General features: G+C 51.4%; 1 protein-coding gene across 2 annotated transcripts in view; it reads left to right on the forward strand.

The window, feature by feature from the left end:
• Positions 1-21,610, forward strand: part of SRL (sarcalumenin) — a 44,564-nt gene that overhangs the window by 1,425 nt on the left and 21,529 nt on the right. The window contains exon 1 of one of the 2 annotated variants that reach the window (XM_059154872.1): positions 6,132-6,383. The exons of the other annotated variant lie outside the window; for it this stretch is intronic. Coding sequence (XP_059010855.1) covers positions 6,323-6,383 — 61 coding nt within the window. The 5' untranslated portion in view covers positions 6,132-6,322. Of the gene's footprint in view, positions 1-6,131; positions 6,384-21,610 lie in introns of those variants that run through there. 2 annotated transcript variants of the gene reach the window in all.

The following is a 21,610-nucleotide window of genomic DNA, read 5'->3' on the forward strand; positions in this document are numbered from 1 at the left end:
CAAATCGTATAGTATTTATACTCTTACTGTCTGCCTTTCTGCCCAACACAATGTCTCTGAGTTGCATTTACAGTTTTCTGTGTATCAGCAGTTTATTCATTTTTTATGGCCAAGTATATTCTGTTGCATGAATACATACCACAGTGGATTTAGCCTTTCACCTAGCCATGGACGTTTGGGTTGCTTGTGACTTAAACAGCTATCATGAATATATTTTATTTTATTTTATTTTATTATTATTGTGTTTTTAAGTAGTCACCACATCCAGCATGGAGCCCAACATGGGGCTTAAACTCATGATCTGAGTTTAAGATCAAGAATAGGACACTTGGGGTGCCTGGGTAGCTCATTCGGTTAAGTGTCTGCCTCCGGCTTGGGTTGGATCCTGTCCTGGGAGGGTCTGGTCAGCGGGGAGCCTGCTTCTCCCTCTGCTGCTCCCCCTGCTTGTGGTCTCTCACCCTCTCTCTCTCTCTCTCTCTCTCTCTCAAATAAAGGAATAATTAAAAATATTTTTTAAAATGTAGGATGCTTAACTAAGCCACCCAGGTGCCCCTATCATGAATATATTTTAATAGATATTGTCACCCCAAATAAATTGTGCCAATTTCCCCTTCTACTGTCATGTGTGTGAAGTGGTAAAGTGGCAGCGGAGGAGAAAATACATCCTGAACACGTATCATTGACCCTCTTTGGGTTCTTGGGGAGGGGACTGGGCATTATTGGTTCCTGGTGGCCTCTGTTGGGCTATTTTTTTTTTTTTTTTTTTTTTTTTTTTTTTTTAAGGCAGAAGGAGCAAGGAAGCTCCCATAACACTTTTTTTTTTTTTTTTTAAAGATTTTATTTATTTTATTTGACAGAGAGAGATCACAAGTAGGCAGAGAGCCAGGCAGAGACAGAGGGGGAAGCAGGCTCCCTGCTGAGCAGAGAGCCCGATGCGGGGCTCGATCCCAGGACTCTGAGATCATGACCTGAGCCGAAGGCAGCGGCTTAATCCACTGAGCCACCCAGGCGCCCCTCTGTTGGGCTATTTTAAGGGTGTCTGTTGGGGATAAACCTCATGGAAATGTATGTCTGCTGATGTTCTCAAGGATCATTAAGTTACACTGTGTCCTTCTTATGAAGAAGATCCTTGGAAGAAATTCCTGTAGAGTCTCTCAGTATCAGAAGTCATTTCATTTCTCCCAAGCAGTTGGTTTGTTCTTATTTTAAGGACACTGTGAGTTGGCGAGTGATCAAGTTACACACATGTGAGGGCCTTACGTATGCAGTGCCATTCGTGTTTGTGTCAGCCTTACAAATGGCTCCTTTTTGTGTGCCGGCCTTGGTGTGGTTTTCTTGTACTCTAACTTTCAGTTCTTGCTTGCTTGTTAAACTTTATGAGTACTCATGAGCCGTCTTCATGCTTTTCTGGCACAGGGTGGGTTCTCATAAATAAATGCCACATATGCCACTATTTGGGGCATCTTTGGCAGGGGAGGAGTCGGCCCCGCTCTGCGACATTTGAAGGGTTGTCTGGTGGAGGTGGGAGCCTTCCTGTGGCCTCAGCCTCCTTAGCAGTTGATGAGCTGGCTTTAGAATGGCTTCGGACAAGTATGTAAAGCACAGGGAAATCCTCTAGCTGTCTTTGGAGCTGGCTGGCCTGGCCATCTTTCACCTCAGACCTTGTTGGCTCTGGCTTCATCCTGTCCCACCCGAGCCCTTCCGATTGTCCCTTCTTTATCTAGTTGCCTCTGTGCTTTCCTGGATGGCACTGTACTGTGGCATTTGCCTTTATCATTCTCTCTGAAGTTCTGCTTGCCCTCTCTTGGCCCTGCAGGTCCTGGGCTAGGTGTAGAGCCAGTACCACCCCGTGTCCTGGTCCCCTCTCTTCTGTGGCCCCGCTGAGTTGCAAGTTTCTGGTGTTGATGGACAGGAGCGCATGCTGACCAAGAAGAGGGTAGGACTGCGGGGTGCAGGGCCTCCATGCGGCAGCTGTAGAAAGGAATGTCCTCCCTAAACCCACTGTCCCCTCCACCACACCCCTGGTGTTGAAAAGGAGCGAGGAGTGACAGCTGCAGAGTTTCCTGAATTAGGGGGCCTAAGTCACAGTCTCCCCACCCCACCCCCAGGGTGCAGCCTGTTCTGGTGGACAGCCTCTGGATCCAGTTAAAGAGGAAGCAGGAACATGACTAGAGAAGGCTCCATGTGCTTCATGGGTATCAGAAATGAGCACGTCTGTCTCCCATTGCCTTCCTCCCTGTGGTAGATAAAGAGGATGGTCAGAAAACTTGAAGAGAGAATTGATGAAAATCCATTTTTTTGCTACCCTATGGGGAGCAGGAGGTGTTGGTGGAGTTGGGCAGGCACTGGGGGTTGGTGGGGGGCTGCTGCTTTGTGATCAGGGGAGAGGCCTTCTCATTCTCTGGGGGATCCGGGAGGGATCCTGTGGCAAGATGAGGCGGCAGGTGGGCATGTGACCCTGGAGCACGTTGGCCTCATGTGGGAGGCCCTCCAGGTGCCCCAGAATTTCATTTTTTATAGCTAAATAATATCCCATTGTATGGATAGGCCACACTTGGTTCCTCCGCTCATCTTCTCTTGGGCACGTGGATTGTTTCCATCTTCTGGCTCTTGTTAATTGTGCTGCTATGGATATGTCTGTGCAGGGACCTGTTTGAGCCCTGATGGGGCATTTTTTTTTTTTTCTCTTTTAGAGATTTACTTATTGGGGCCCCTGAGTTTTTTTCTTTTAGAGATTTACTTATTGGGGCCCCTGAGTAGCTCAGTTGGTTAAGCATCTACCTTTAACTCGGGTCATGATCCCAGGGTCATGGGATTGAGCCCTGTGTCAGGCTCCCTGCTCAGCGAGGAGCCTGCTTCTCTCTCACCCTCTGCCGCTCTCCCTGCTTCTGTTCCCTCTATATCTCTCAAATAAAATAAATAACATCTTTCAAAAAAAATTTATTTGTTTATTTTAGAGAGAATATGGGGGGAGGGACAGAGGGAAAGAGAGAGGGAGAATCCTATGCAGACTCTCCACTGAGCGCAGAGTCCCATGCAGGGCTCCATCCCACAACCCTGAGATCATGACCTGAGTGGAAACTAAGAGTCAGATGCTCAACTGATTGAGCCACCCAGGAATCCATCCCAAAATACCTTTTTTTTTTTTTTAAAGATTTTATTTATTTATTTGACAGACAGAGATTACAAGTAGGCAGAGAAAGAGGAGGAAGCAGGCTCCCTGCAGAGCAGAGTGCCTGATGCGGGCCTCGATCCCAGGACCCTGGGATCATGACCTGAGCTGAAGGCAGAGGCTTTAACCCACTGAGCCACCCAGGTGCCCCCACCCCAAAACAACTTTTAAAAAGAAGATCGAAGTCGGTAGAGCATGAGACTCTTAAAAAGAAGATCGAGGGCGCCTGGGTGGCTCAGTGGGTTAAGCCGCTGCCTTCAGCTCAGGTCATGATCTCAGAGTCCTGGGATCGAGTCCCGCATCGGGCTCTCTGCTCGGCAGGGAGCCTGCCTCCCTCTCTCTCTCTCTGCCTGCCTCTCCATCTACTTGTGATTTCTCTCTGTCAAATAAATAAATAAAATCTTTAAAAAAAAAAAAAAAAAAAAAAAAAAAAAAAAAAAAAAAAAGAAGATCGAAGTTGGGGGATTCACATTACATGATTTCAAGACTGATTAGGAAATCACAGTGGAAGGACACAGACCAATAGAAAGAATACAGTTCAGAAGTAGCTTTACACACATACGGTCAATTGATTTTTTTTTTTTAAAGATTTTATTTTATTTATTTGACAGAGAGAGATCACAGCAGGCAGAGAGGCGGGCAGAGAGAGGGGAAGGGAAGGAAGCAGGCCCCTGCTGAGCAGAGAGCCCGATGCGGGACTCGATCCCAGGACCCTGAGATCATGACCTGAGCCGAAGGCAGCGGCTTAATCCACTGAGCCACCCAGGCGCCCCTACGGTCAATTGATTTTTAATAAAAGTTGCAAAGGCAGTTTGAGTGGAAGGACAGTGTCTTCAACAAATGCTGCTGGTACAACTGCATATCCACATGTAGAAATCTAAACTTTGATTTATACCTTGCAACATATTAAAAATTACACAAAATGGATCATAGATCTAAGTGTAAAACCTAAAATTATTACACTGCTAGGAGAAAATAGGAAAACATCTTGGGCGTCTTGGGTTAGGTGAAGAGTTCTTTGGATTTGATAAAAATTATGAACTTGTGCTCTTTGAAAGACACTATAGTACATGAACACAAGCCACCAATGGTGAGAATATTTACAAATTACAATATCTGAGGAAGGGCTTGTATTCAGTGTATATAAAAAAACTATCAACACTGAAAAGGAAACAACCCTTTTAAAAAGTAGGTGAAGAGTTGAACAAGCACTTCACCAAAGACATGAAAGAAGTGGGCAACCAATACACACATGGAAATGTGCTTAATATCCCTAGCCATCAGGAAAACACAGACTGAAGCTACAATATGATACCACAACACATCTACAAGGATTGGCAGGGATGTGGAGGGACTGGTGGCAGGAATGTAAAAAGGCACCAACATCTTAGAAAAAAATTAAGCAGGGGCGCCTGGGTAGCTCAGTGGGTTAAAACCTCTGCCTTTGGCTCGGTCATGATCCCAGGGTCTTGGGATCGAGGCCCGCATCAGGCTCTCTGCTCAGCATGGAGCCTATTCCACCATCACCCCGGCCTGTCTCTCTGCCTGCTTGTCATCTCTGTCTATGTGATCTTGTGATCTTCCCTATGAGAAGGGAAAGTGAACGTGTAGAAGTTAGATCATGTACGAATGTTCACAGCAGCTTGTTTGGTAGTTGCCCAAACTTGGAGACAACCCAAATGTCCTCTCAAGAGGAGAATGAATAGCAAATTGTGGTCAGCCCATACAGTGGAATACTATTGCAAAAAAAAAAAAAAAAAAGAAGAAGAAATTGAATTATCAATATGTAACTGCAGTGGCAATTGGTCTCAAAATAATTATGGTGAGTGAAAGAAACCAGTTAACACCCTCGATAAGATTCAATTTGTTTTCAGATCTAGGAAATGCATAATAAGGTGTAGGGACAGAAAGCAGCTCCCTGGTGGTCGGTGGGGAAGGGGGTGGTTGGAGGGAACGAGGAAGGGACATGAGGAAAATTTGGGAGTGAGGAATCAGTTTGTTATTTTATTTTATTTTTATTTATTTATTTTTTAAAAAAATTTTATTTATTTATTTGACAGAGAGAGAGATCACAGGTAGGCAGAGAGGCAGGCAGAGAGAGAGGAGGAAGCAGGCTCCCCACCATCAGAGAGCCTGATGCGGGGCTTGATCCCAGGATCCTGGGATCATGATCTGAGCCGAAGGCAGAGGCTTTAACCCTCTGAGCCACCCAGGCGCCCCCAGTTTGTTATTTTAATCGTGTTTCTACATGTACGTCAAAATGTATCAGATGTGAATAGTGTTCTGTACTGCATGTGGATTATACTTCAGTAAGGCTGTGTTCAATGTAAAGCCCACAGAAGAATGGCCAATTGACTTCAGCCCCTTTCGTCAATGGCCAGCTGCTACCCTCACAGTGATGCCTTCCCCCCAGCCCGACCAACCAGTGTCTGCTGTCACTCAGCTTCACAGAACTGGTTCTTAGGGGCCTTCACATGCTCTTGGGAAAATTACATCAAATAGCATATTGCAGACATGATGGAAGGTTCTGGAGCCCCCTGTTACTGGAAATGGATCTCTGTCCATTGGCTTACATCACAGCAGGGTACACATCTCCTAGGTCCCCCTTTTTCGGTCCTGTCAGCATTCTATATCTATCCACTAACCTCAGAGGTCAGATATTGCAGGTTTCTTTTAACCGGCCATTGTGGCTTCACCTTCCTGACCTTTGGGGAGAGGCCAAGACCTCAGTCGGTGGCTATCACATAGGTTCCTTTGTTCACAAAACTGAGGCATACTGAAGGTCACTGACTTGTCCCAGACTTCAGAACAAGTTAGCTCAGATACTGCAAAGACTTGAGTTCCCAGCCCCCAGACCTAACCCAAGGGATGCCTCACGTTTTCTCTACCACCTCTCCCCTGTGACCTGTGTCACATGACCCCAAGGCTGCTGGGGGGAGAGAATCCGGCCTGGGCAGTGCCTTCCGGGGCCTGGCAGCTGGCAGGGCAGTGGCAGAGCGAGCCTCCGTGCAGCCTGTCAGGGTCTGCTCTGCTTCCCCATCACGTCCACCCAGTTGCCCTAGTGACTGTGTGACCCTTCTCCTCCACCCTGCGCCGCCACCAGCCCTATAAATAGAGGCGAGGAGCAGCTGGGCTCTCTTGGCAGTCACCATGAGGACGCTGGTCCTGCTCTGCTGCTTTGTGGCCTCGCTCCTGCTCCCAGGACAAACAGGTATGACCCTAACTCCTGTCAGCCAGGCCAGACGGTGACCCCCATGTACCCCGAGGTTTTATGTTTACCTTGGGGGGCGAAGGGACGAGAGAGGCTTGAGTGATAGATGGGGGATGAGGCCTCTGGGATTCCTGGGGTTGATGGCAAACCTTTACTCCTGGCTGGTTTCACCATCGTCTCCATTCCCTTTTCCCTGGGTCCCCGGAAGAAACTGGGTACAGAGACCCCAAGTGCAGTCGGGGGCTTGTGGGGAGGCCAGAGGAAGTAGGAGCCATGAACTGAGCAGTGCAGGCAGGTGTGAGGCCTGAGCCAAGGGCTGGGAGCCAGAGGGTAGGTCTGACCAGTGGATGGTGGGGAAGAAGACCCCAAAAGTTAAGACTAGAGGACTCCCCTAGATGAACAGAAGAGCCCAGTCCTGGAGCTGGAGGGGCTCTGGAGGTCTGAGTCGTGTTGACCCTCCCACCTGGTGGAGATTAGGCAAGGGGCTGGCTTTGCATGATTGAGGACTGGGTGCATAGGACAGAATTGGGGGTTGTCTGGGGACCGGTGGGAAAGAGGAGTGGTCAGTTTGGTACAGGATTGAAGATGGAGTTGGGGCTTGGGTACGGAGTTCAGGAGAGGAGCAGGATACTCCAGAGTATCCCTGACCTAGGCCGGGGGAAGAGGACGGGGGACTGTGCGAATGGTTTTTCCTTTGGGATCTGAGCGCTTTGTGTGTGAGGGGGAGGCTCGGGTTACAGCATGGGGGTTATTTATAGGCATGGAGGGGACACCAGAGGGTTTGCCACCTCTCTCTTCCTGAGACTCCTGGGGCTGGGTCCCCCTTGGGGATGCTTCAGGGGTGATCTGGGGTGCCTGCAGGAATCTGGGTCTCCCGCTTCGCCTTGCTATGAGTTGGCAGTCCTCAGACGTACAGGGGACCATGGGGTCCAGAGCTGCAGCCTCTCCAACTTTTGAGGTTCTGTTTGTTGAGGTCTCAGCCCCCGCCGCTCAAGCAAGTGGCAGGCAGAAGCAGATGATGTTCCCTTTGACGGGTTAGGGACCGAGGTGGGGGGCTCTGGCCTTGCATGTGCCGCTGGGCCCTGCCCTTGGCTGCCCTTGAGTTAATTTGGGCCTTGCAGGGCTGCTGTGGCTGGAGTGGTGAGGATTCCAAAGGGCTGTCAGGTGGCTAAGTATGGAAACAGCAGTGTAATTGGATCCTGAGCCCCAAGCCACTGCTGTCCGCTCCCCTTCATAGCCCCTGCCCTGCTCCGCCCAGCCCCAGCTGCCACCTCGCCTCGCTTCCACACAGCAGGCTCAGGGACTTCTAGCCTTTTAGGGACATCCTTCATCTTTTATCCCAACGAGGGAACTGGACATCTGAAATGTTTTATGGGCCTCACGGGAGGATCTTGCCATGGATCATGGGGAGAAGAGGCAGGCAGGCACTTTGTGCGAAGATCCTGTCTGCACATGCGCTTTGCTTCCTGGACTCTGCAGTGTGGCCCTGGCCTGGCTTCCAGGGGGACCTTGCTCACCACATGCAGGGTTCCTTCTCGCCTCACTCCCACTCTTCACTTGCGCTGTGGGTTCTTCCATGGGGATTGATTTTATCACTGCTCCAGTTGTAGGTTACCCTGAAGGATTTTCTTTCCTGCACCTGCTGGGAGGTTCCAACCATAAGTGTGCCTTCTCCCTGCCCATATAATGACAGTCCTTCCTACTGGTTGATTTCCCCCTAGAATTGTGCCACTAAGTAAATGCCACCTTGCCCAAAGGCAGCAGCTCTACTCCTGAACTTCCCACCCTACCCACCCCCTCTTCCCACCCTACTCCTCTCTGCATGGCTTCCTTTTTTTCCTGCTTCCTGGGACTGAAGCCACCCTTCTTTCTTTGTCCCCATGTTGCTTCTGTGGTCTTCTGGACCATGGCAGCTTCTTCTTGTTCCCAAGCAAGGGACCAAGGGCTTCTCCTGATGCTAGGTACAGCTGGAGCTGCCAGAGCCCAATCACTAGGCACCTCCCAGGTCTCCACCCCCTCCTGATCCATGGCCCCCAGACATTTGTGACCACTGGGGTTCTCGTCTTTGTCTTGGGGACCTGGCCTGGTGACAGGCCTGCTCAAGGACAGGGGGAAAGCAGCCTTGAGTTGGTTTACTCTGTCCCCTCATTGTCAAAGTAAGAGCGAAAGCCAGAGGAATGAGAGATGCACACAAGGTTGGGCAGTGAATTATGGACAGGCATGTGCAGCCCAGGGCCATCTCCCCTAACCCTGGAGTTCCTGTCTTCCCCTCAGTGTCTCTCTCTGATGGCCGCCTAACTCCCTCTGCCTTTGGAGAGGCCACCTGTGAGGACCTTTCTTCCGGATGCTGTTGATCCTTTGACTCCTCTGAGAGTGGGGTGGGGTGGGGTAAGGAGTGGCCGGTGCTGAGAAGGCATTTGGGTTCCTGCTATTGGTGTTTGTTAGGCTGGATTTGGGACGTCTTTGGTTCCTGCTGTCTCCTTGGTGTGGAGAGTGGGGCAGATAGGGATTCTAAGTCTGTTTATCCTTCTCCAGCCCAGCCCTGGTCTGCAGACTTGCACCCTGCCGTCCCAGTGGTGAGAAGCTGGTGCACACTGGGGCTGACCTGCCCCTCCATGACTGATGAGGGTCTGTCCGGAACCCCTTTGTGGCCCCTCCTAGCATGCCCCAGTCTGGTTATCTCCAGAAAGGTCTGTGTTTGTGTTCCCTCAACAGGGCAGCTCAGCTGCATGACCCACCATGGGGAGGGCTACCGAGAGCAGGTCATGAGCTCAGGGGTCTTAGGGACAGAGCAGAAGCCTTTGCAGCCCCCTCAGAAGCTGTGTCTCAAGCAGTTTTCCTGACTCTGCCTCAGTGTGGCTGGGGGAGCCCATAGGGAGCATCTGGTCTGCCACTTCCCACATCGTGTCTGCAACGCATTCACTGGGATTTGCCCATGGATGTGCCACCTTGCTTAGTGGCCCATGGAACTAGAGTGGGAAATGCTGATTTTGTCCCATGTCTGGGTGTGACAGTGAAAGTCAAATAGCTAGTTCAAGGCAGGGCCAGGCTAGATTCAGGTCTCCTTGCTCCCGCAGGAGGAGGTCAGATGAGGCCAGCCATATCCCTCTGGCCGTTTGGTGCTCATTTAAGTGTGGTGGGCTGGGAAGGAGCCTAATCACTAGAGGCACAGGAGGAAAGTGGCTCTTCCTTTTTGGCAGGGTCCCAGGGCCAAGGGCAGGGTCTAGGTGCTGTGCCTCCTGGCCTGGAACAAAGGTGTGGTCAGTATGGTTGGCTGGGGTAGGGTCTGCTACTGTGGGATGTTGGGCTTAGCTCTCTCCTGGACACCTTCCCTGCTCCAAATCCAAATCCAGACCCACTTGTGGCCCAAACCCTTGTATTTAAATATTGCCTGAGTGCAAAGCCTTTCATTCAAACACCTTTCCACATCTCACCATGTATTAATCATCCCAGATTTATGGCATACCTCCTGTTGTTTAGGTGTGGTACCGGGGGTATCCAGACAGGTGTTGTGTCCTTGGCATGCTTGCCACCAGTTTGGGAGATAGGGCGTCTCCCACCTTGTACCTGCACGAACACAAGCAGGACACATGTGAGTGTGGGGACAGAGGTAAAGGTAGAGTGACGTGGGGTGGAAGCGCCTGGGGAGATTAGTTTTGACTGGGTAGACCAGGAAATGTTTTATAGGTGATGGGGTATTTGAGATGGGCCTTAAAGAAAGTAGTATTCAGACGTGGAATAATGGAAGGAAGAGAATTCCACGTAAGGGACAGGCTGAGTGAACTCGCTGTCAGGAAATGTTGTGGCTCTGATGAGAACTGGACAGGGAAAAGTGTACGCAGAGTGAAGTGGGATCGTGGAAAGCTTCTTGGAAGCCTGGGTCGGGCTAGCTGTGAAGAACCTTGCGTGCTTAGCCTCTGAGGGGGCTTTGTGCTGTGGGCGGTGGGCGACCACCAAAGGCTTGGGAAGCATCCCTCCAGCAGGTGTTTGTGGGGAGCGGAGGGTGAGGGAGGCTTGGAGGACCCTGTTGGAAATGCAGGTTAGAGGGCGTGAACTCCATGAGGGAGTGGAGGTGGAGAGGAGGGCAGACCCAGCAGATCGCTGGGGTGGAAATTTACTGGTCTCCTGCCAGAGGGAGCCTTCATGGGTCTGGCGTTAGTCACTGGAGGCGTGCTCTTGCCAGAGAGAGAGAGAGAGAAAAGAACAGATATTAAAAGTTCATTTGGGTCATTACAAATTTGGAGTGCCAAGGGATGGAGATACGGGATATTGGAGGAGTGAAGGTCAGGTCTGGAAGTCCAGAGATGAGATCCAGTCGGGTGAAGATGAGACTGTGAGGTCATGAAGGAAGCTCTTGCAGGGAGAGAAGAAGGGATTCAGGGATGGTCACCGGACAGTGCCAGGTTGGGACAGTGGGAAGAGGAAGATGAGTGGATTTCAGGAAGTGGGGAAGTGACCTGGGAAGAGATGGTGACCTGGAGGCCAAGGGAAGGGCGCATTCTAGAAGGGTGGTCGAAGGGATGGAATGCCACAGAGATACGGAGGAAGAGGAGGTGTTGGTTTTGATATCTCCAAGGTTTCTGGCAGAGCTCGGGGGCCTTATGTGCATCTAGGGAGGGCACGGAAGTGACACATTTGGGCAGGGATAGAGGACACGTAGGAGTACATGGCTAGGGGGTTTGCAGAGGTAGCAAATTGCTTTCTCAACACTAGAAAGATTAAGTGTGTTTATGGGCCGATGGTGAGGGTCCTAAGAGAGAGAAGGACTGACGGACACAAGGTGGAGAGGAAGTGGCCAGAGTGTCAGACGTGGGGTGAGTGGGGCAGATCTTAGGGGACACATAACATGGCGTCCTGGGGGCCTCAGAGGGACATTGTACTTCCAAGGCAAACTCAGGAGCTGGGGTGCCAGCCAGAGAGCTCAACTAGGGGGTGGGGTTCGCAGGCTTCCCTAGGATTGCTGCAGAGGGCCTGGAGGGCCATGGGGTGGGGTAGGAGGGAAGGAACCAGACTGTGAGGTGGAAGGGGAGACTGGTTGCCCCACATTTCCTGGAATGGAACAGCAGGGCCAAGACTAGAGCCTGGTCTCAGATGCTGGAGAAAAAGCAGGCAGAGCCCAGAGATCGAGTCAACGATGAGCCAGCTGTTGTTGGCCCCTCGTAACCTTGTCCCCTTGAGCCAGTGCAAAGTCCACCCCCAAACTCCACCCCCTAAGGTGTCCCCTGGGCCTGCAACAGGGACAGCTCTGTGTCTGGATTCCACAGGATCAGTGACTTCGTGGGAGCTGGCTTGGAGGTTTGCAGTGAGTTCCCAGGATGACGCCTGGGTTCTCATTCTTCTTGTGCAACAGAGACAGGCCCAGGCTCAGGTTCCCTCTGGGGTGTTTTCCTGGCTGGGAGGCCTTTGCCACGCCCGTCAGCAGGGCTCATTTTGGGATCAGGGAAGTCCTGTTTGCTTTAGTTTCAGCCGCATCCCTCTCCGGCCCTGAAGGTGGTTTTGTTCCGAGTCAAGGTCCCAGGTAGGGACCTGTCCATGCTTGTCACTTCCTTATCCTCCCTCACAGAGGGCTCCTGAGCAGCCTTTCCTGAGTGGCCTGGTCTCAGGATTGGGGGCGTGGGCAGCAGAACAGGTTCCTGCCTCTGAAAGTGTGGAGCTGTTAGGAGGTCAGCCATTCATACCCCCAGCCATACCCTGCAACGGTCTCCTCTCCAGGGCTCTCAAGCTCCTGCCTATCTATGCAGAGAGGAGGCTGCCCAACGTTGCTCTGGGGTGGGTGTGCCTACAGGCTGGATTTTGAAGGCCAGGAGACTATGGTGCCTTCAGGCAGCTCCTGCCTGCTGCCTCCATAGGAGCCTCTCTTCCCTGGGACCATGTCATCAGAGCCACATGAAAACATAGTCACTGCTGCTCCTTCCATTCCAAATCCTGGGGCCCAGAAGGATTTCAGGCGGAACACTGGCCTAGCTGAGGGTGGCTCCCCAGCTTCATTGCAAAGCTGTTACGCAATGAGAAAAGGCTTTTCTTCTTCCCTGCTTGTCTTTTACAACCTCGACAAGCACTGACCCTCTTGTTCTCTGTCCACTCCGAGTGCTACAGGGCAACCAGTGGGTGTGGGCTGTGTGGCTAGCCTCGGGGAGAAGGAGGGCCCAGTGTAGAGTCCTGGAGAAAGGGGAGATGAGGCCCTCCCTGGGGCGCGCACCCTGGGTTGGGAACAGAATGAATTTACGGTTAGAGGTGAGAAGCAGAGTGTGTGGTCAGCAAGTGATGTAAGAATGCAGCCAGCTTATGTCCCAGCAGTCACACTCCTGGGCATTCACTGGGAGAATACAAATGCACTAATTCAAAGGGGTACATGCTCCCTGATGTTCACAGCAGCATTATCTGCAGTAACCAAGGTATGGAAGCAGCCCACATGTCCGTCGACAGGTGAATTCATAAAGTAGTGTGTGTTTATATAGGAATATTCTTCAGCCATAATAAAGAATGAAATCTTGCCATTTGCAATGACATGGATGGAGCTAGGGAGTATAATGCTAACAAAATAGGTTAGCCAGAGGAAAACTGGTATCATATGATTTCACTCATATGTGGAATTAAAAAAAAAACAGAACAAATGAGCAAAGGGAAAAAATAAGAGAGAGACAAAGCAAGAGCAGACTCTTAACGCTACAGAATAAACCGATGATGACGGGAGGGAAGCAGTTTGTGTGTGGGGGATGCTGAAGCAGGTGATGGGGATGAAGGAGCGCACCTGTCATGATGAGCACGGGTAACGAGTGCAAGTGTAGGGTCACTGGATTGTGTACGGGGAAGGAACAGAACACCATGTTAACTAAGTGCCAATCAAAGAACGAAAGAGATGTGGGGGAAACAGTGGCAACCGAGAGGAGGAACACATTGGAGAGACACAGGAAAGGGGTGCCAATAGGGGCCCTCCTCTGAAAAGCGAGCTTTCCAGCCCAAGGCCCTGGCCAGCCGCACTGTCCAGACAGGAACGGCCTTGTGTCTGCCCCCAGGAGCTGACTTCTATTTGGGGCTATGACATGCACAGTGAGAAAATTGAACTAACCTCCCCCTCCCCCAGTGGTTCTGGTTGGAGTTCAGAGAAGGGCTGGAAGGTCCGCCTCATGGAGGGATAGGGCTTCAGCTTCCCCGGGAGGAAGGGGACACTCAGTGTCAGTGCCAGTGCCGAGAGGAGAGGGGTTGTGTGTTTGTTGAACTTGCTCCCCTCTGCATCAGCAGTGCCTAGCATGGCACTTGGTTTGCTTGGTTTGTTCAAAGCGCTAAACAGTGTCCAATAAAAGAGCAGACGATTTGTATGGGCAGAGGAGGAAGGCGATCAGAACCTGGAGTGGGGACTCTCAAAGCATTGCATTGGCAGGGGCAGGAGGAGTCCAGCTCTGGCTCTGCTGTGGGGCTCCTGTTGGGGGAGATCAGACCACCCTGGTGGGTGAAGGGTCTGGAATGCTGAGCCAGGTGGCTCTCCCTGGGCCCTCAGCATACTCTAGCCCCTCCTCTTCTCCCTCCCAGATATTTTTGGGTCCATCCAGAGCAGGGAGTGCATTCTGAGCTCAAACAGGTGCAGACAAAGTCTGGCCTGGAGTTCTGGGCCTGCAGGAAGTGGGTTGTGTTGGGAACTCAAACCAGAATGAGGCCACGGGAGAGCCCTGGTGTTTGGGAGCCCCCTTACCACTCCCTCCCCCTACGAGCTCACTGCCAAAACTGTGGCCCCTGGTCCTCTTCCAAGTGGCCATTCGGTTAGGACCTTGGCCAGCCCTGTTGTCCCCCACGGAATTTTCCCAAATGGCAATAGGTATAAATTTGATGAAGCCATTGCCATAGAAACTATGTCTCTGAGTGCACCTGGTCCTCCAGGTGCCTACTCTGTGCACCTATGCCCACCAGAGGGGCTTCTGGCCACTTGTGGGTCTCTTGTTTTTTCCTGCATTTCCTCCTATCCTTTATGTCAGCTGGTAGAAGAACACTTATTTCTCTGGTTTATCCCAGGAAGTCAGGACACCAGGAAGGGGTCTGGAAAGATTGGAGAAGCCCTTGCCATGGCCTGGGGAGCCCATCCTAGCCTCAGGAATGAGCCTGGGTACAGGTCGTGAGAGGGATAGAAGCCCAGGGGCAAATCCATCTTTCTCCTGACTTTTCCTGCCTCATTTCCTTCCTGAATTGATAGTTAGGCCAGCAGCCTCTTCACCTGGAGCCCTGTCACCCGAGGCTACCCACCCAGGTTGCAGAGCAGGCCGCCTGGGGCGAGGGGAGGGGGGCATGGTGAGCTCTAAGGGACCAGAGTGCTGGGCAAGCACAGGCTTTGCCACAAACCCTCCACCAAGTCCTTTTCCATTTTGCACCTGTTTTTTTGCCCATAAAATGGGATAATAATACTTGCCCTATTTACAGCGTGGCATTGTTCTGTGACTAAATTTTAAACATGGCTATCGGATGCTTAACGTGTTTTTTGATATCAGATACTTTTTCAGGTTGAAAGGACCGTGGCAGTAATTATAGGCTGTTCCTGCTATTCCTTTGGCTTGACATCTGCCACTGGTTTCCTCAAATATCATGAAACCTGAACAATCAAGGGAATCCGTCCACATCTCTGCCCCTCCTTAGGGCTGTTAATATCCTTCGGATTCTCTGTCCTCAAAGAGCTTATGAACTAGGAGGGGTGAGAGTCCCCGCTCATGACAGGAGTAGGGAACCATATAATCAGGGGCTAAAAATAAGTAGCCTGACTGTGCAGAGAAGGGAAGCAGGTGGGTCAGGACCTGGGGTCACGGGGCTGGTGGAAGCACCACCGCTTAGTGGGAGAGGGGTTGGGAAGATCTTATAGGGCCAGGCTTCAGTGCTAATCCTGTGTTATTTTTCCAGGGCCACTGTAACAAACGGCCACAAACTGGGTGGCTTCAAACAACAGAAATGGAAACTCTCGTAGTTCTGGAGGCCGGAAGTTAGAAGTTAGGGGTTGGCAGGGCCCTGGTCCCTCTGAAGGCTCTGGAGGAGGATCCTTCTTGCCTCTCCAGCTTCTGGCGGATCAGACAGTCCTTGGTGTTCCTTGGCTTGTAGATGCATCTCTCCAGGCTCTGCCTGTGTCCTCACATGGCCTCTTTTCTGTGTCTGTGTGTCCTCTCCTCTTTTTGTAAGGACACCAGTCATTGAACTTAGGGCTGACCCGTATGCAGTGTGGCCTTACCTTAATTACATCTGCACAGACCCTATTTCCAAATAATGTCCCCTTCCAAGGTTCCTACCAGATGTGAATTGGGGGGAGGGGGTACCCTTCAACCTCTTTGGCTCCTTAGCCTCGGACCCGACAGAAGAGCAGGTGCTGGCTCTGAATGTGTAGTGTCCGTCTGCCCCCTAGCTGGTGGTCGTCTGCTGGGCACAAATAGCACCTGTTTCCCTGGGCCTCTCTTTGGCCCCATGGCCCACACGATTGCCCCAGCAGCTGATCTGGAGCTCGGCGGACACACCCAGCCCAAGTGTGTTGAATGGGTGGATGGACAGCTGGCCAGGGGCAGGCAATTCCAGGAGGCCGCTCAGCCGAGGGCTTGTACTGGCCAGGCTGGTGGGGGGGAGTTCTTCAGTTCCCTGTTGAGTGTGCTCCAGTATGGAGTGACGTGGAGTCAGCCTGTCCTGGGGGCTCTGCTTCTCAGCTGGTTATGTGATGGAGAGAGCCGCAGGCCCAGAAGCCAGTGACTCAGACCTGGCAGTGTTAGGCCCAGCTCTCCTGTGTGAGCTTACCCTTGCCCTTGCCTTGAGGGGCTCCTCAGAGTCTCCTGCCTCAGCTGTGGCCGGTGCCTCCCCAGCCTCTGAGGGAGCCCCTTGGAAAGAGAACTTCGAGGTGTGTCCCCTGCGGCTGTTAGTGAGAGGCTTGCCTCCTGGCATGTCTGCCTTTCTGCCCCTCCTTGCGGGCTAAAAGGGTAGGTATCTGGGTCTCCTCACAGCAGACTTCAGGGTCCCCAGACCAGAGGAAGCTCTTGAAGCTGGTGACTGTAGCTGTTTCCTTTCTGTGGTTTGTCCTGCTTCTGGAGATCAGGGATGGGGACAGGTCTCCAGGGTCTGCTGGCCTTTCTAGAAAAGCTTCCTGGCGAATGTCATCTGGACTCCTAGCCTGGCATTCCTCATTCTCTTCTGTCTGGCTTTTCCCATCCTCCTGACCACTTTCCTTGGCTCCTGCAGTGATCAACCCCAAATGCCCTCCTCCTCAAAGGAGCTCCTATGGTCCCCATCCCTACCCGTCCCTAAGACTGCTGCTACGAGGTGAGCTCTCTCTTCATGCCCCCTCCTCTCCCCTCCAATTAGACGCCCTGTGTTTAAGGGGAGGGTCTTTAATTCAGGAATCCAGGTCATGGTTATCACAACAATCTTCTGAGCCGATAAGGCAACTGCTTCTGTGACCTTCTGATCACAGAAAAATAGTCCTGGGCAGGTTAAATGACTTGACCCAAGGGTACTTCTCTGGTTCTGAATCCCAGTGTCGAATCTCCTCTCTCCTGGAACTCTCTGCCACTGAGTGGAGGGAAGGCCTTATATTTTGCCACCATCACCCGTTCATCCATCCATCCATCCATCCACCCATCCAATGTCTGTCCAAGGTTCTGGGATATAAAATCTCTAACGAGGAAACCAAATAAGAAAGTTATTTAGTTTATTGGATGATTTTAGGGGCAGTGGAAAAAAAGACTAGGTTGGGGAGGGGGAAGGCTAGTCGGGAGACAGTGTCACCAGGGTGACAGGAGAGGGCCTTGCCAGGAAGGTGACAAGGAGCCAAGTCTCAGGGGAGGAGAGTGGGGTGCCAGGCGGCTGTGTGGGAAGAGCCTTCCCAGCAGAAAGCACAGTGAGTGAGCACAGGGGGGCAGGGGGTCTGGTGCACTTGCTCCAGGAGGAGCAAGCCTGTGTGGAGGGAACCAGGGAGTGGGAGCAGAGCCTGTGCAGAGGGGGAGAGGGTGCAGAGCTCAGGGAGGGGCTGTTTCACAACCCAGATGAGAGATGACAGGCTGGGGGTGGAAGAAATGATTGGATGGATGATAGATTTTGAAGGCAGACAACAGGTTTAGCTAAGTTTTGGAGAAAGAAAGGAACCAAGAACACTTTATCCTTATTTTTTTCCAATTGCTTTATTGAGATAAAATTCAAAAAGATATAATATGCTCATTTAAAGTGTGCAACTCAGTAGTTTTTAAAAAATGTGCATTGCTTAATTTTTTCAAAAGATTTTATTTATTTGATAGAGAGATCACAAGCAGGCAGAGAGGCAGGCAGAGAGAGAGAGAGAGGGAAGCAGGCTCCCAGGACCCTAGGATCATGACCTGAGCCGAAGGCAGAGGCTTTAACCCACTGAGCCACCCAGGTGTCCCAATTGTAGAACATTTTTTTATCAGCCCCCGAAAGGAAGCTGTGCCCTTGTCACTCCTCATTCCCTGCAAGTTGCCCTTGCGGCCCCTGCCCAACACTAACCTGCTTTCTATCTCTGTGCATTTCCCTGTTCTGGACTTTCATACAAATGGAACCACATGGTATGTGGCCTCTTGTGTACGGCTTCTCTCACCGACATCATGTCTCCACAGTTCGCCCACCTTATAGCAGATGTCTGGGCTTCATTCCTTCTTAGCTGCTGAGTAACAAAGAATAAATATTCATTGAATAATACTCCACAAGGAATGGATATTCGTTGACTAATAATAATACTATTCATTGAATAATACTGCATGAATAGACCGCTTTTGTTTATCTATTCATCAGTTGATGGACATTTGAGTTGTTTCAACCTTTTGGGTCTTGTGAGTAATGCTTCTCTGAACATTGATGTACACAATTTTTTTTTTTTAAGATTTTATTTATTTATTTGACAGAGATCACAAGTAGGCAGAGAGGCAGGCATGGGGAGGGAGGAAGCAGGCTCCCCACTGAGCAGAGAGCCCCTGATGCGATGCGGGGCTCGATCCCAGGGCCCTGGGATCATGACCTGAGCTGAAGGCAGAGGCTTTAACCCACTGAGCCACCCAGGCACCCCCACAATTTTTTTTTTAAGATTTATTTATTTATTTGAAAGAGACAGAGAGAGGAGGGGCAGAGGGAGAGGGAGAATCTCAAGCTCTTTGCTGAGCACAGAGCCAGATACAGGGATTGATCCCATGACCCTGAGATCAGGACCTGAGCTGAAATCTGAAATCGAGAGTCAGATGCTTGACTGAGTCACCCAGGCGCTCCCAATGTGCACATTCCTGTGTGGAGACGGGTTTTGGGAGATTTTGTCTTTTTTTTTTTTTTTTTTAAAGATTTTATTTATTTATTTGCGAGAGCACACACACATGTACAAGCAGGGAGAGGGGCAGGGGAAGAGGGAGCAGTCTCCCTGCGGAGCAGGAAGTCCAATGCGGGGCTCAATCCCAGGGCCCTGAGATCATGACCTGCACTGAAGGCAGATGCTTAACTGACTGAGCCATCCAGGCGCCCCGGGAGATTTTGTCTTAATATTAGGAATACCTTATGCATTTTTTTAAAAAAAGTTTTTATTTCTAAGTAATCTCTATGCCCAGCAAGAGTCACATGCTCCATCCACTGAGCCAGCCAGGTGCCCCTAGAAATACCTTATACATCTCTGGTATTATTTGGCTTTCAGAAGTCAATTGCAGGTCATTTGAGCCTCCCACTATCTGGCACATTGTAGGCACTCCATCAATAGCTGTGGAATAAAGGCGCCACAAACCTGGTATTTTTCTTTTCCACTTTATTATGATGAAACAGGCACAGAGCAGTTGAAATTCTTGCTCAAGTCTCCACTGCTGATTAGGGGAGAGCAACTTTGGCCCCTCTGTCCTTCTGTCTTTCTCTTCCTCCCTGAGAGTCCCAGGGTCCCAGGGCTGCTCCTGGAACCGGGCAGCTCTGCCTGAGCACCAGGCTCCATCCCACAGGCAGCTTCTTCGAGGCCCTGCCACTTCTGTCTGCTCCTTTGTGCTTTCTCTGGGGGAATATCCCCCAGTAGGCTAGCAAGGCCAGCTAGGCTCCAGACCTGTAATGTTCCCAGAGCTGATGGACATCAGCCTTGCCTGCCTCCTCACGTGGAGTATGATTGAGTGGGTTTGAGGAATGGCCCAGGAATGGATTTTTTAACTTTTAAGCTCCTCTGTGATCCTTTTGCAGATGGCCTTGAGCCACATCTTGAGAAGGGCTGACCCAGGGGAGGAGGCTCATTACTGTCTGGTGCTCTCAGGTCATCCAATAGGTGTTTGCTGTGCTGGGATATCTGCCAGGCCCCAGGCTGGACACCTGCAGTCCTAGTGGGGATACACTGTAGGCCCTGGCCCCAGGGGGCTTATTGAAATGGGGATACAAGTTAAAAGGGACATAGGGTGACAAGTGCTGTAGGAGCACAGAGTAGAAGCACGTCAGTACTCAGTACTGAGGGGCCCAGGGTGTTCTCCCAGGGGTGAGCTGGAATTACCTAGTCCAAGCAGTGGTGGAGTAGACAACAGTGAGGCTGGCACTTGGGGGAGACTGTTGGAAATGCATGGGGTCTGAATGCGGTTCCTTGGAGGATTCTGCAGGTGCTGGTTTGTGTGAGTCTAGTGCTCAGGGCTTTCTCAGGCCCTGGGGGGACATGAAGAGGCTTTGGGTTTACCTCTTGCTGCAGAATCAGTGACAACCGAGGAGGGAAGATCAGAGACAGGCATGCCCCCCCGAAGGTCACATGGGGCAGGGGCTATGTCACTTGGCTCAGTGTGGATGGTTGTGGTCAGTTGAGGTCAGCAAGGGGAATAATGTAGCCTGGAGGGGTGAGAAGCAGAGGACATTATGGAGGCCGCAGGCTGTAGGCTGGCAAGAGGGAGTGGGTGTGGTCAGACCTGAGGAGAGGCAGGAGAGTGTTCCAGGCGGGGACCAGTGTGGCCATCTGGACCTCTTATGGGTTGGTTTGTGTCTTCCACAAAGGCAGGATGAAGTCCCAATTCCTAGTGCATCCAAGTGTGGCTTTATTTGGAAATAGGTTCCTTGCAGATGTAGTGAGTTAATCTGACTGGTGCCCTTAGATGTGAAGGAGAAGAGACGCAAAATAGGGAGAAGTGTGTGCTGTGTGAGTAAGATGGGAAACCCACAGGGATGAGCCAGGGACTGGTGCCGGGAGCCACCAGAAGCTGGAAGAGGCAGGAAGGAGCTTCCCTTAGCCCTTTTGGTGGGAGCATGGCCCTGTAGACACCCCGATTTTAGACTTCTGGGCTCCAGAACTATGGGGCCAGGCATTTCTTCCTTTCTTCCCCCCTCCCTTCTCTCTTTTCTTCCTTCTTCCCTTCCTTCCTTCCTTCCTTCTTTCCTTCTTTCCTTCCATATTTAATTAGTTTCAAGCAAAAGGCTTCCCATGACCAGGGATCGAAACACTTCTGTGGCTTAAAGCTGTCCAAGTTGGGTTTCATGGCAGCAGCTCCAGGAACGGGCTTTGATGCAGGAATTTGGGGCCCTGGTCCTGCCCGGCTGGGGGCAGACAGGCCGTTGGCTGGAGCGCCTCAGATGGAACCTGGCAGAGACTATGTGGGGCCCCTGGTGTTGATCAGGAAGGGTCATTCAGTGTAGAATGTTCACTTGCCAGGGGCAGTGAGTGTGGAATGTTCACTTGCTCTTGCCCCGCCCTCTGGCCTGCCCTTGGCTTTGACCTTCCTCTCCCCAGGGGAGCCCCGTGGGAACTAGAATTCCGCTTGCCCTGACCTGCATGGTCACCAGACTGCTGAAGGGAAAGAAAGTTCTGGGTGACAAGAGCCTCCTTTGGTTTCAGTGTTTGAAGAGACAAGACAAGAGCTCAGGCCCTTGGTGACACTAATGCCAACAAGAAGGAAGTCATTCTTGAGTTTAATTGCCTAAAATAATTTCTCCCTGGGGGTTGGGATGTCCAGAGGGGGAGCTCTGTGAGAGGGACAGAGCCACATCTCAATGGGAAATCGTGGCCCACGTGTCTGAGGGTCACTGGGCCAGGCCATTTGAGGATATAAACTGGGAAGCCTGCTCCTGGGGAGACATGGGATTTCTAGAACATTCTACCATAGAGTTGCCTGGATATTCCTTGCCTGTGGTGTTCCAAGCTCTGAAGTGCCCTTGAGGCTTTGAGAGTTTGTACAGTCCATGGAGCAGTGAGCGGGCAGAGGTCTTCTTCCTTTTCCCTTGTGACCCAGACTCCGGAAGTCTCTTCTGGCTGGTGTCATTTGGCCTCTCCAAATCCTGAACTCAGA

The sequence above is a fragment of the Mustela lutreola genome, chromosome 17 (genome assembly GCF_030435805.1).
Source record: "Mustela lutreola isolate mMusLut2 chromosome 17, mMusLut2.pri, whole genome shotgun sequence".
Classification (NCBI taxonomy): Eukaryota; Metazoa; Chordata; class Mammalia; order Carnivora; family Mustelidae; genus Mustela; species Mustela lutreola.